General features: G+C 36.7%; 1 protein-coding gene across 1 annotated transcript; it reads left to right on the forward strand.

Moving 5' to 3' along the window:
- Positions 1 to 787: 787 nt before the first annotated feature.
- On the forward strand, positions 788 to 14721 carry LOC145570123 (serine/threonine-protein phosphatase BSL3). The gene is made up of 21 exons (XM_081629121.1): positions 788 to 1604; positions 2249 to 2309; positions 2458 to 2536; positions 2625 to 2704; positions 2799 to 2893; positions 3020 to 3119; positions 5560 to 5629; positions 6404 to 6505; positions 6630 to 6711; positions 7973 to 8152; positions 8398 to 8671; positions 8774 to 9014; positions 9471 to 9641; positions 11010 to 11248; positions 12006 to 12090; positions 12250 to 12348; positions 12443 to 12642; positions 12731 to 12806; positions 13603 to 13738; positions 13844 to 13983; positions 14072 to 14721. Exons 1-21 carry the CDS (start codon positions 1148 to 1150, stop codon positions 14153 to 14155), a joined length of 3051 nt encoding a protein of 1016 aa, XP_081485247.1. The 5' UTR covers positions 788 to 1147; the 3' UTR covers positions 14156 to 14721.
- The last annotated feature ends 488 nt before the right edge of the window (positions 14722 to 15209 follow it).

A 15209-nucleotide genomic window follows, 5' to 3' on the forward strand; every position in this document is an offset into this window, starting at 1 on the left:
GATGTGCAATTTTTATTTTAGAAAAATTGTTGGATTTACATACACCAATCATGTCATATTAAGGCTGAAACTGACTATTTATTTATTTATTTTTTTTTTTTTTGCAAAATGTTGGGTGACAAAGTGATGTGCAATATCTATGCATTACTCTTGGTACGAACTATCAAGTGAATATGACAGGGTACACAACATAGCATATGTTGGAACACCTTTTGATGATTTTGTTAATCAGTTTTACTAATGGTGATGTTAATTACGAATATTTAAAAATAACATATACTCTATTTACCAAATATATATTCTACGTAGATTTTTAGTGATCACAGTAAAGTACGGAGTAATACATTTGTTAGAGACATCGAGATCAAAATTAATTGCGAAATAGATAATTTTGCCTCAAGACACTTTTGATTTGCATTCCACAAAAGAACAGTTAAATAGAATTTTTTTTAAAAAAATATAGTGATGAAGTCACTAAGCATAATCACACATGACAGTATGACACAACCAACCCAAAGTAGAAACGAGCGCGTATAATAAACGCGAGTGGTGAAACTTCCAAAAAAATAACCCGTATAAGAAGGAAGAATAGCTAAACAAAACAACTCACGTTGTTCAAAATTCAAACTCCCACGCTCATCTAACAAGGCGGTGACATTCACTCTCTCTCACGCTCCACTCACCTGACGCCGTCTCGCTCGTCGGCCGTCAAATTAGCCCGTCTCTCTCTTCTTCTGATTGGACAAGAATTCTTTTTCATTTTAAAAAATTAAATAAACTTTGTATTTTACAGAGAGAGAAAAACACAGAAACACCAGTAAAAAAAAGAAAAAATCCAGCGAAGAAGAGAGAGAAAAGATTTGTATTCACTTTCGACTTTCGTGGCTTTGTTAGAGATTAGAGAGAGAGAGAAGAGAGTGTGATAATATTACCAATTTTCTCTCTCCTCAATTTGGGAACTTCTTAATTTTGAATCGAAAGAAGGAACGATCTAGGGTTTCATTTCCTTTTTCTAAATTTTAAATTCAGGTTTCAAATTAGGGATTTTAGTTATGTTTAATTATCTCGGCGATCTCAGCAATTAGGTTTTTATTAATTTGAATTTTAATTTGGGTTTAATTTTTTTGGGTTTGAAATCGGGGAGAAGATGGAGGTAGATTCGTCTTCATCAATGGAGAACGATCAAGATCCTTCTTCAACACAGAACAATAGCAGTAACTCTCCATCTCCATCTCCATCTCCGCCACCTTCGTCTTCTTCTTCGGTTTCGGCTTCGGTTTCTCAAACGACGCCGTCTTCGTCTTCTCCAATGGAGAAAGATGGACAACAGCAACAGCAACAGCAAGTACAGGGACAAGGGCAAGGGCAGATAGTTGGGCCTCGGTGTGCGCCGAGTTATACGGTGGTGAATGCGATAATTGAAAAGAAAGAGGATGGGGCTGGTCCAAGGTGCGGACATACTTTGACGGCGGTTCCGGCGGTTGGGGAAGAAGGTAGTCCAGGTTATATTGGGCCGAGGTTGATCCTTTTTGGTGGTGCTACTGCTCTTGAAGGAAATTCTGCTGCTGCTGGAACTCCTTCTTCTGCTGGAAGTGCTGGCATCAGTATGCTTCTTTCTTTCTTTCTATTTTTGCAACATTTTTTTTTATTTTTTTTATTTTTCCTTTCTTTTTAATGTATTATAATTGTAGTATATGGTTTACTTGGGTTATACTGTTAGATTAAAGTCAGGGTTGCTGCTTGTTTGAGATTAAAGTTAGCAGATGTGAACTTGTTGAGTTGTTAGTTATTCAACATTTCGACTTTACGCCTTTCTGGAAATGGAAAAAATTAAAAGATTTAATTAGTGGTTAGGGGTTGATTCTTGGGTTATTCATGTTTAAAGAAGATGATTTGGATGTTGATGACTTAGGATTTATTGTACTGATCACCATTTGTATCAATTTTCTGATGCCGAGGAGCCAGTAACAACAATTACACTGTTTTCCCTAATAATAGAACAATGATGGTGTTTAAAGTAGAATAGGATTTCTAGACCATTGTTGTTTTTTATTTTTTTCAGGAATGGGTACTAGTTAGAGTCATTTTCCAGCACATACTGTTTTTGATCTTGGAATAGAAAGATTAAGAGGTTCAATCGGAAAATAGGACATCATCATTTTTTTTTTGTGTCATTTGTTATTTTACTTTCAAAAGTTGTGTGCTTGTGAGTCTGTTGTGATTGAAACTATGCCTCTTTGCATTGCAGGGCTGGCAGGTGCTACAGCGGATATTCATTGTTACGATGTGTTAACCAATAAATGGTCTAGGTAAGAGGAGTTTTTCTTGGCTTTTTAATCAAGAATGCAGTCTTATATTAATGTTTGGGTTGACTGTGACCAAATTATGGGATATCATGAAGTGATGAAAGTTCATACCTGAACAAAATTTAACATATTTGTGTGTTTTAACATCCAGGATTACTCCCATTGGAGAGCCTCCTACACCTAGGGCAGCTCATGTTGCTACAGCTGTTGGCACTATGGTGGTTATACAGGTAGGTTATTATTTACACCTTGTACCTGTGGCCATGACATACTTTGTCCTTCTCATTATTGACTGTTGCCACCTATAATTTTGTGTAGGGTGGTATTGGTCCTGCTGGTTTATCTGCTGAGGATCTACATGTTCTTGATCTTACCCAACAAAGGCCACGTTGGCATAGGTTTGGTGTCTAAATGACGATTTCATTTATTATTTAGTTTCTGTAGATTGTTTAGCTAAGGTATATCTGTGACTAACTAAGAGGTTTTGACTAGGGTGGTGGTTCAAGGTCCTGGACCTGGGCCACGTTATGGACATGTCATGGCCCTTGTGGGACAAAGATATCTTATGTGCATTGGTGGGAATGATGGTGAGTTTTTTTTTTTAATTCCCCCCTTTCCTCTCCCGCGATCCTTTTTCTCAATATGACACTTGTATAATGTTTTTTGTGCTCTTACCTGGCACTCATGCGACACAAAATATTGACTTGGTGTAGGGAAGCGACCATTGGCTGATGTGTGGGCATTAGATACTGCAGCAAAACCATACGAGTGGAGGAAATTGGAACCTGAAGGTGAAGGTCCACCTCCATGCATGTAAGATCAATCTTCTACCTACCCCCCCCCCCCCCCCCCCCCCCTTTTTTTTTTTTTTTTTTTTTTTTGTCACCAAAGCTACTTAGCTTCTTTTACAAGGGTGTGACCCCCTTGATAACTGTCAACAGGAACTAATTAGCATTGTCTGATTCTTTGTAATTGTACTCTGTTATATTTTTATACATAGTTTTGCTTGCATGTTGACTTTTTTCCCTTAACTTTTGGGTACTTGAGGGGGTGGGCTGGAAGGCAATATGTTTATCTCCAATTCATTTCCTTTTTATTTGGGGTAAGGGGATGAGTTTTGCTGTACAGAAGTCAGCGTAAACTGGCAATCTTCGTTAGTGTGAATAAGATAGTTTGGGAAGCTCAAACTAGAATCCTCTACGCCACTTTTAAAGTAATATAACGTTCTTAATGCTCCTGGAAGGGTAACCTTTCATTCTTGATAGTAGAGATTATTAACATTTAACACCCATTCTATAATAAATCTGACACCAGGTGCTGCTTTTGGGATGGCAAAAGTTGCCTACAGCTGTTGTGCTGAAGCCAAAACACTTACAATTTCACAATTTGATTTTTACAAAGGTTATGGCATGTGGGCAGTGAGGGGTATGCTATTGCCTAGAAAAGAAAATGCTATCCACATTGTCCTGTATTTAAGGCCTTGACTGCTTAAGCCAAAGATAATGCTTTGGGCCTGATTTTTCTGAAATGTTTAAGAAAGATACAGTGGTTCAATAATGAAGGAGGGCAAGATCCGCTTGATGACTGACTGACTGTCAACAAAAACTGGCCTCCGTTGCGGCAGTTGTTGATTCCTGACAAATGAGCTCTGTTATTGATATGGACAATGGCGCTTTGAAGATGATTTACTCTCCTTTCTTTTGGATACTTGATGAGGGGGTATGATGGTACTAACAATTCTGATGAGGGGGTATGATGGTATTTACATGCTTGTCCCTAACCCTTAACCTTATTATATGGGGAAAGGGGGTAGTTAGCCACTTAGCCCTTAATACTCACAGTTTCACGGAAGTTAGCAAATGAGATGGTTTGGGAACTGGAATGTTCCAACTGGAGTCCGGTATGTGTATGGTTGGTGCATCAATCTCCCGCTAGTAACCTTCCAATCACTGTGTCAAAGACCATTTAAGCTTGTCCTAATCTAAGCAAAACCGGAATGTAGAGTAATTTGCAGTTGTGTTGGAGTCAGAATACTTGCAATTGTGTGAATTGATCTCCATAAGGGTTATAGGTGGATTTTCTAGGAAATCTTGCATTGTGAGGGTAAGAAGAAAGATGCTATCTATATCGTGCTGTATTTATGGGTTTAATTGTTCAGGTGAAGAGAATTTTTTAGGGCTGATTTTCTAGAAATTAATTAGAAATAATAGTGCTGGATTGGGATGAATATGGGCCAAGAGAAATTTAATTTAGAGTTAGACTGAGGAGAGAGAAGGGAGGGGGGGGGGGGAGGAGGGGGTTGAGATATGTAGGATTATATGTCCAAGGCCAAAAAGGTTGATGCCAGAGCACAGGTTACGATCCATCTATTAACAGGCTATTTTGCCCAAAAAAAGTTAAAAGTCTTTTTGCGTAACAATCATTAGTATTAAAATTTATTGGGAATGAATTAGTATCGTTCGATGCACATAGTGTGCCTGTATCATTTGTATGGCTCGCATTGAATTTGTTTGAGAAGGTACAAAAGGGTATGTTCTTGAGGCAAAGACGAGAGCCGTACAAGTCAAATGCATTTTAGATTCGGCTTAGAGAGAGAGAGAGAGAGAGAGGGGGGGGGGGAGGTAGTGAGTTTACTGTCAAATCTTATATGAAGATGCAACTAGCTGGAAATACTTACTTTAAGGTGCATTGGTTTGAGCTCTTTTGATAACCTGAGGTGCAATTTCACAACCTGTTGACAATGACCTGCCTTTTGTGGATACTTTGATAAAGAATATGTGAAACAATTTTCTTTTTCTTTTATGGTTCCGATTTGATGTCTTGCTTTTTGATATGATATCAAGTTGTACTAATCTTTTGTTGTCTATCAGTTAGGACCGTGCCTTCCATTTTGTTATTTGTGGGTTAGGTGTCCCACTTAGAAAATTAAAAGATTACTAAAATTATTAGAATGTGCATCCTCAGTCCACATGCATTGCGTTTTTAACAAATTGAGTCAGCTATTTTAAACTTGGGCGTGCTACAGGTGTGGTGTACTATGCATAGCTGAAGCTAGCAATGTGTTCACTTCATCATTGATTGGAAATCACCACCTTTTGAATTTTATACAGAGTTTTTGAATGATGTTAGACTTAGTATGTACTGTCTTGCCATTGCGTGATATATCTATTAAGTCTTGCCAACTTTCCATCACGTCTTTGTCCGTGTTTCCGGGTTTACTTGCTTGACTTACTTCCTTTGTGCTATTGTTTAGGTATGCAACTGCCAGTGCGCGTTCTGATGGTCTTCTTCTACTCTGTGGAGGGAGGGATGCGAACAGTGTGGTAAGTTTAAAATTTGAGTTTAATTTTTTTTTCGTCTTGACTTTTCACAAATAGATAAGAGTGTAAATATTGAATAGAAAGCAACCATTAGTATAAGGTATAACATTATAGTGAGAATGGTTCCTAAGTTGGCTAAATATATTTCATTAACCAAAGAGGACAATAAAGTGGGGTAAACTGAAATAGAGAAGTAAAAGGAATTTTTGTTGACAAATGATTCAATATTGAAAATGTACTTGCTTATTACTTCATGCCCTTTACTGATGTTACTCTTGAACAATTTCAGCTGTATATATGGCAGATTTTTCTTCTCTCTCTCTCTCTTTCTCTCTTTTAAAAACTACCCACATTATTTTGGGACTAAGGATTTGTTGTTGTTGTTGTTTTTGTATACTCTGTACCTATGTAAATCAAAATTGGATTTTGCGAAGTTGTTCTTCCTCCATGACCTCACCTTTCAACAATTTTGAAACTTTCACAACGTGGATGCATTCAAGAAGCTGTTAAGTATGAGATTGTTTGAGCCTGAATTTTAAACTGCTTATAGTTGCATGAATGTTCTGTCTGGTGGTAGAAAGAACTAGAAGTGCTGCAGTCTTGTTAAATTGATAGAATTTAGAATGCCACTAATGCTGTTGTCACTCTTTCTGTTCTTTGGTGTGCTTTGTGTCGTGACTTCTTTTACTTGTTAGGCCATTTGCAAAACCTTTTGATATATATGGCTACATTTTCATTCTTATGCTATAATTTTGTCTTGCTTGTTTTTTTTTGAAGCCGTTGGCAAGTGCATATGGACTTGCTAAGCATAGAGATGGTCGGTGGGAATGGGCAATTGCTCCTGGTGTTTCACCATCTGCTAGATATCAGCATGCTGCGGTGTGTTTCATTGCCATCTCATTTCAGATTTGTTGTCATCTTTAACTTTTATTTTTTATCGTTTATTTATTTTTGTATATTTTTTTTTTTATCAAACAGCCACTAAAATTTATTTTACTTATAGGTTTTTGTGAATGCACGACTGCATGTGTCTGGAGGTGCACTTGGTGGGGGGCGTATGGTGGAAGATTCATCCAGTGTGGCAGGTACATGTTATTTTATCTACTATTCTTGAGATTGCTTTGTTACTGCTGTGTGGGCCTTCGTTATTATTCTAGACCATACTCTGATTGTATATATTTAAGTTGGTCCTACAAGTTGATATTCTGATTTAAAGGGTAATATGGCAATACTGTTTCTACCCTAGGAGAGTAAATAAATATATTGTGTAATAATTTTTCAAGCTGACAACTGTGAATTGATCTATTTATCAACATATACATCTTGATATATATATATATACTAGTTTTGTGCCTCGTGCGATGCCCGGGTTGTTTATTAAATTTTAAGATAAATTTTTAATCTATATATCAAATTATAAAATATATCATTGATGCAAAATTAGTTAGGAATTGATGTGGTTTTGTGACAATTTGCTATCTAGTAGATATGTAATGACTAATAATAATGTTGGTGGAAACGTTCGATTTAATACATTAAAAAAAATTAAAAATTAGAAATAAATAAAATAAATGTTCAAATCCCGTTGGATTGACCCGAACCCAAAACTTTGGGCAAGGGTAGAACATTTCTTGACTCGTAACCTAAAGTGACCCAATCCGACATGACTTATGACCCGACCCTAATTGACGGGTCTACATAGTAATAAAATTCTATTAGGTTGTAAAGTATATCATTTTAATTGACTAGCATATATTATAAATGGATGTTTTACGCTTTGAACTACTTCATTCGCTCCAAAATATATTATTATATAAAAAATAAATGTATATGATAATTTCTTAGAATTATAATCTAATAATTTTTTTGAATAAAATTATGATACATCTGAAATATTGGTATTTTATCGAAAATAAAACTCTAAACAAACAATTTTATCCAAAATTCTATCCAAAAAGAATTCTAAACTAACTTTTTTATGTTATGAAGTCTATTTAAATCTATCCAACGTGGCGCGGCACTTGGTGAAAAGTTGGAACGCTAAGTGTCGCTACCTCATGACCTGGCTAAAAGTTAAGCTTTATATATATTATATATATATATATATATATATATATATATATATATATATATATATATATATATATATATATATATATATATATATATTCTTCGTTAATCAAATTATGATTCAGAAGAATTTGATGCTTTGTCCTTGACAGTTCTGCTCCTCCTTAAGTACTCTCTAGATTTTCTGCCATCTACATGGTACTTGGATTTGTCTCGTTTCTTTTTCTTTGTAAATGTTGCTTCTTTTTCTCTCTCAACTTTTACCCGCTATTGCAGTGTTGGATACAGCAGCAGGCGTTTGGTGTGATACAAAGTCAGTAGTTACTAGTCCAAGAACTGGTCGGTATAGTGCTGATGCAGCCGGTGGAGATGCTTCTGTTGAGTTAACAAGGCGGTGCAGGCATGCTGCTGCTGCAGTTGGTGACCTAATTTTTATTTATGGTGGTCTACGTGGTGGTATGATAGCTTAGTTTCTATGATGGTGTTTTATTTATTTTTATTTTTTATTTATTTTTTTTACTGCTGAAATGAGCACCAAATCAATTGTATTTGTATCCTTGTGAGTTATACTGCTATAATTATGAAGTTTTCCTACTGGTTTCCACCTCTCTGTTTTCTTGTTTGATGTGTTATTTTCTTTGGTCAACTTTTTAATCTTATATCTTTATAGGTTGAATGACGGAGTCCTATTTTTGTTTTAGGTGTGCTACTTGATGACTTACTTGTTGCTGAAGATCTTGCTGCTGCGGAAACCACAAGTGCTGCTTCACATGCTGCAGCTGCAGCTGCTGCTTCCAATTCACCACCAGGAAGATTACCTGGAAGGTATGGTTTTGCCGATGACAGATTACGGGAGAATGATCCTGAATCAGTGGCTGATGGTGCAGTTGTGCTGGGGAGTCCTGTTGCCCCCCCAGTAAATGGTGACATGTATACAGATATAAACCATGAAAATGCCATGTTGCAGGGAAGCCGGTGAGCTAATGTCAAATTTACAGACTGGCTTGAGTTTAAGCTGTAAGATGGCCACTTAATATTTGTAAATTTAAGAGACTTACTGACACTAAGTATTTGCAGGAGGCTCAGCAAAGGAGTTGAGTATTTGGTTGAAGCCTCTGCAGCTGAAGCAGAGGCTATCAGTGCTACATTGGCTGCTGCTAAAGCACGTCAGGTTAATGGTGAAGTAGAACTCCCAGATAGGGGTGATCGTGGTGCTGAGGCGACACCTAGTGGAAAACCTATACCAACTATGATCAAGCCAGACTCTTCTGTACCAATTAGTACCCCTCCCCCAGGGGTCAGGCTCCATCATAGAGCTGTGAGTTTTTCATTCCCAATCTTGCTCAAGTGTTTCAATGGTTATTCATGGTTCTTTTTCCATGCTTAAAAGAGAAATTAATTACTTGAAAATATCTCCTGTCTTTATGAAGATACTGATTTTGCTTTTCTCTAGATACCTTCCTTTGTTAGTTGTCAAATTTTCCATTCCCTATGGAACCTGAGTTTACAAATAATAGCCTATATAAGTAGGGCCATTTCTGTTTTTTTCCCTCCATCTAATTTAATTTGTGGCATTTCTGAAAATGTAAGAAGCATAAACCATTGCTATGTTGTTAAATCTTTCATCTTTCTCGACATCCTGAATTAGTATACGACTATTGGTTCTGGTTAGAAGGAGTATGTTTTGAACTGAGAAATGGTGCTTTAATGACCCTGAGCTTTCTGTTTGCAATATGTACGAATCAGTGCTGAATAACCTCTTTTGGTTTTTTAGGTAGTTGTAGCTGCAGAGACTGGCGGTGCTTTGGGTGGCATGGTTAGACAACTATCTATTGATCAGTTTGAGAATGAAGGCAGGCGTGTAAGTTATGGGACGCCAGAGAATGCTACTGCGGCAAGGAAATTACTTGATAGGCAAATGTCGATCAACAGTGTTCCAAAAAAGGTATATCTCTGTTCTAATTTCATAAAAGTGCATATAAAATAAAGAGTTGATTTCTGAAAGTCCCACAGAGTCTACAAGCTTTTAATAAAGAAGCAGTGAAATCAGAGCAATTATTGAGTCCATGAGACTGGCGTTTTTTTTTTTTAATCCCAGAACTTGTTTAAGTTTTAAATTCATGCATGCCCTGCTTACTTATGACATGCATTCATTTAGTAAATCCGGATCCATCTTAGTCTGCGTTTATATAGTGTGATTAACGGAGTGCTCATTGTGTCTGAGTCTCTTGGGTAAGCTTTTATGAAATGCTAGACACATTTGCTAGAATTAAGAGCAAGATGTGCAAGACACATTTGCTAGAAATAAGGGAAAGATGTGTTTTTAGTACATGAGTCCAAAACACATTCTGACCTTTTGATCTCCATCATAACCCTGGTTTTTATATTCTGACTCCCATTTGACCTCACATGCAACACATTATATTTCTACTAATAAATTTTCACTGCTTCGTGTTTGCCTTCATATACATATTATCCTTCCCTAGATGATACAAATATATTTTCATAGTACATGCCACTTTCAAAGGTAGTATTACGAGGCCATCAGGAGAATATATTGCTTTTATCTTAAAACAATGTATCTAATGTTCAGCCTATAAGGGGTAAGCCATGAACCTTGTATTACTGTTGTAAGGTTTGTCTTGTTACACAAAAGATAAACAATAAGCATGTATATATTATTTATAGTGGGAGTCTGGCTTTGAGTATTGTGTATAGAAAATGTGAATTTAGTTTAAATGCTTCAGTAAGCCCAATTTTATTATTCCCTAGCTCCTATTACCTCCCTAACTCCCTGCGGCCATAAGTACGCTGTAATGTACTGACTCTCTGGGATTATAATCTGATTTAATAATGCAAGTAAATAAAGGTTAAAGCTTGGATTTTGTTTGATAATGGTGGAAGGGTTACAAAACATAGGATAATAGCTTAAGGCTATCAATCTTCAAAAGTGAGTTTAGCTCACAACTCTCCAAGGAGTGACTTGAGGTCACAACTCTCAACAAGTTTCATCCAATTTTTGCCTACCCTCTTCCTTCTCTCCTCTCTCTATTTATACTAAGGCTACAACTACTAACCTAATAATTCTAGAATTCCCATGTTGCCCAAACTACATTTGATAACTACTAACATACTAAACTGCCCATAATACCCTCCCCTAAGTTAGTTCATTACATACGCTTTGGAATTGATTGTCATGTAGGTGTGTGCTGATTTTGTCTGATGTTAATCATGTTAGCCGAATTTCAGCTTTCTGATTGTGTTCATTTTTCTTGATTTTTTGGTCATCTGTCTGACCTCTCTTTTTTTTCAGGTTGTAGCACATCTCCTTAAACCTCGAGGGTGGAAACCTCCGGTCCGCCGACAGTTTTTCTTGGACTGCAACGACATAGCGGATCTATGTGACAGTGCAGAGCGAATATTTGCTAGTGAACCGAGTGTCCTTCAACTTAGAGCTCCTATAAAAATCTTTGGTGATTTGCATGGACAGTTTGGGGATCTTATGCGACTTTTTGATGAATATGGTTCTCCATCAACGGCTGGGGATATAGCGTAAGTGTTAATGTTGTACTTTCTCCGTTTCTTTTTAGATGCATAACTTTTTAAACAAGGAAGTTTCAAATTAGATGCATCACTTTCCTTTTAGTTAATAAATTATCTCTATCTCTCACATATCACATGGGTCCCCTTTTTTTCTTTCTCTCTCATCTCCAAAAATTGCCTAGGAGTCCGTGTAGTCCGTGTTTATACAAATGATGCATCTAAATAAAACAGAGGAAGTAGCTTATTTTCAATTTAGCTGAATAATCTGTATCTTAATTTTATTTATGTTCGGATGTTTAGCAGCCTAAAACATGGAGTTCTAAAATGTGTTTGCAATATAGCTTAGTCTTGAGTTTCTGAAAAAAACTTCTGTTTACTTCCTAATAGGCCAATCCTTTTATTTATTTATTTTTATATTTTTTTAGTGAAGTGGGATGTGGGGTGAGGGAGATGGAAGGTCCTTCAGAATTCTACGGCTGTGGTTGCTAAAGATCTTGTCTACAACATTCCTTTATTTCTTGCCATGCAATAACTGACTTCAGATTCAGTAGAGCTTTAGGGTTCGCATTTTTTTTTGCCTTATAATTTGTCTTAAAAAATGCTGATGAAAATGATGCATAGATTTTATAGAAACTTGTTTGTTTTATAAACGAGGGGTTTGCTTTGAATTGTTGGTGTAGTCTATCTGTTTTGTATGTGATTTTTCTGTGTCATGTACTGGGATTTATCATTCATGTGCTGATTATGCTTCTTTATATAATGTCAGATACATAGATTATCTCTTCTTAGGTGACTACGTAGACCGGGGACAGCATAGCTTGGAAACTATTACACTCCTACTTTCATTGAAGGTACAACCTCTCTCTCTCTCCCCCCTTTTGGTGGGGAACAGGGGACGAAAAATTTACTTATCTAATATTTTCCGTCTTTTGTCATTATATTTATTAGGTTGAGTATCCTCAAAATGTATTTATCTAATATTTGCCGTCTTTTGTCATTATATTTATTAGGTTGAGTATCCTCAAAATGTACATTTAATTCGAGGTAATCATGAAGCAGCTGATATCAATGCCCTTTTTGGCTTCAGAATTGAGTGCATTGAGCGCATGGTAAGCCCTTTGTGCATATGGAACATTAAAATTTTGTATAATGTCTATTTACTAGAATTTCAGGTTTTATAATATATACATACGCATTGAATAGGGTGAAAGAGATGGTATCTGGGCATGGCATCGGTTCAACAGATTATTCAATTGGCTTCCTTTGGCAGCTCTTATTGAGAAGAAAATTATATGTATGCATGGTGGCATTGGACGATCAATTAATCATGTAGAACAGATTGAGAACATTCAACGCCCTATTACAATGGAAGCTGGTTCAATTGTTCTGATGGATTTGTTGTGGTTAGGCGCACCAATCCAAGTAGATGATCAGTTTGTTCTTGGGTCTATGTTTAGCCAGGAAAGATTATGATAAAATGAATTTTTGCAGGTCGGATCCAACAGAAAATGACAGCGTGGAGGGTTTGCGTCCGAATGCCAGAGGTCCTGGTCTAGTCACATTTGGGGTGAGTAATTTTGTGTAATCTGTTTGAGTAGATCTTCAATGTTGGTTAGCAAATCTTGTTGCTTGGTTCAATTCTTTTATTTGTAAAACAATACTCCCTCTACTTTATTCTGTCCTAGTCTCCTCATTTCATGTATATTGGTGGGAAAGGCATAGGGTGGTTGCTTGTATTTAAATGTGTCATACAGAGGTTGAGTTTACTGCTGGTCAGGTGCACGGAAACATGCAGTTTTCTTTCCATTTTTAGATGCTGTCATTCAGAGTCATGGTCACATTGAATTCTGTTCCTATCTTGTTAATTTTTGGCTGGTTTCCACCATGGATAGGTACTCAACATTAATAATCACCATTTCATCTTAACATGTGGGATCACTCATGGTTGTTTATCTGTTTTTGCTGCATTAGCAGTTGTAAATGTTAGAAACATATGTGCAGGTTTTGTTAGTCTTATCATTTGTTTTTTTTTTTTTTTTTTCAAAGTTCTCATATGTTAAATTTGTTTCCAGTGCATTTGAAGCATTGTGTTTGACGTAAGATTTTTGTCAATGGTTTTGTTAATTACTTCCTCTGTCCCAATTTAATCCCTATTATTTATTTTTGTCAATTTGTGTGTGTGTGTGTGTGTTTTTTTTTTTATTTTTTTATTATTCTCCTGTGAGAATGGAGCATCAGATCATGACATAAAATTCTATGATCTAAAAAATGTGGATCAATCATGCTATTTTTTGCCTGATTATAGCTTGTCTGTGACCTTAGATCTGTACAGTGTTTGAGGTGTGGGTGTTCTCATTTTGCAGCCTGATCGTGTCATGGAATTTTGTAACAACAATGATCTTCAGTTGATTGTACGTGCACACGAATGTGTTATGGATGGTTTTGAGCGGTTCGCTCAAGGGCATTTAATTACTTTATTTTCAGCTACCAACTATTGTGGTAAGTTCAAGTCCCGACTTTTTCGCGTCATATTGTGAGCCTTGCTAAGTCTATTTTTTGACATTAAACTAGTCTGCTGAAAGCTTCATTTTTTTCTCTTCTTAGGTACTGCAAATAACGCAGGAGCTATCTTGGTATTAGGGAGGGATCTAGTAGTGGTTCCAAAACTTATTCATCCCCTGCCTCCAGCAATTTCATCACCGGAGACATCTCCGGATCGACATATTGAGGATACTTGGATGCAGGTTTGGTGATTTTGTTCAATTTCCTGTTGTAGATATCTACAGTTAGTTTCTTCTCTTGGAATTCATTCTCATTTTTTGATGGCTGCAGGAGCTTAATGCTAACCGACCGCCGACACCAACTAGAGGCCGTCCTCAAGTTGCAAATGATCGGGGTTCTCTTGCTTGGATCTAATTGGAGTGTAATGGTTTGCCACTCATATTGGATCTTGCTTCCACCTGGGGGTTTTGGCATTTGGTATCGCAGGATGCTGTATATAGAATGTCCTGAACTCAATTTAAGCCATGAAAATTTTGAAGACCCTCTTGGGATAACCACACGTTCGGAGGTCTTCAATTGATGATGGATGTATGGATCTCAGTGCAAATGGGAGTTCACTCATCTCAGTGGGATGTGCTATAAGAATTGCCAGCATGGGTATCCTAGGGAGTTGGCCCGTGTACATTTGATCAAAATATGCTGGTGGAAAGTCCAGAATCTGGGTTATTTCTTTAGTCAGGTCGATAGTTTTGGGTATTCTTCTGATTAGTTTTCTATTATTTTTTTTTTGGTTTGGTCATCGATTAGGGTGTATGGGTGTATTTGTCACACAAGTTGGGTGTATGCTATTGGTGAGGTAACATTATATCAGATCCATGGTGAGATGTCCTTGTATAATAGAGGTAATGTTTGTAATTTTCTGTTCATTTTTCTGTGTAACTTAATTTTTTTTATCAAGAGGTATGAAAGTTTTTTGCCTAGCAAGTGCCCCATGCAAAAACAGATGTTGCTCTCTTATACATTTAAGGCTTCCCTGTTGGCCCCAATCGTTTTTATACGCTATTAAAAGAAAAAGAAATTCTTCCTTGAGCGTTGAGTCCATAACAATCATGTTTAGGTTCTTAGAATTTAAGAAAGACCTATGTAAATTATTTTGAAGCTCAGATTAGGGTAAAAAAAATAGTACTATCTGTTAATGTAATCAATTCAGCCTTAAACTGTAGGATTGATGTCAACAGGGATGTCAAGAGTTTTGATACTGGTAGACTTGCAGTAGCCGATAGCCCGATAGGATAAGCAGGAACAACATGCCAGTTCTAGAGCTTTGGAGTGGCATCTGAGCAATTCCATTGTAAAGATGAGGGGAAGAAATACAAACAGAAACTTCCTATTCGGTTTCAGTTTGTAAGAAGCTAACTTACTGTAATTTGTACCTTCTCCACAGCTGAGATGGTAATCAGAATATGTA

This window comes from Chenopodium album, chromosome 12 (assembly GCF_948465745.1).
Source record: "Chenopodium album chromosome 12, dcCheAlbu1.1, whole genome shotgun sequence".
NCBI lineage: Eukaryota > Viridiplantae > Streptophyta > Magnoliopsida > Caryophyllales > Amaranthaceae > Chenopodium > Chenopodium album.

What these genes read in the sequence shown, in the direction of transcription:
- LOC145570123 (XM_081629121.1), top strand. Translation starts at nt 1,148, where the DNA reads ATGGAGGTAGATTCGTCTTCATCAATGGAGAACGATCAAGATCCTTCT. An exon ending in AGATTCATCCAGTGTGGCAG is followed by an intron (nt 6,712 to 7,972) that starts GTACATGTTATT and finishes CCGCTATTGCAG; the next exon opens with TGTTGGATACAGCAGCAGGC. An exon ending in CTGGTCTAGTCACATTTGGG is followed by an intron (nt 12,807 to 13,602) that starts GTGAGTAATTTT and finishes CTCATTTTGCAG; the next exon opens with CCTGATCGTGTCATGGAATT.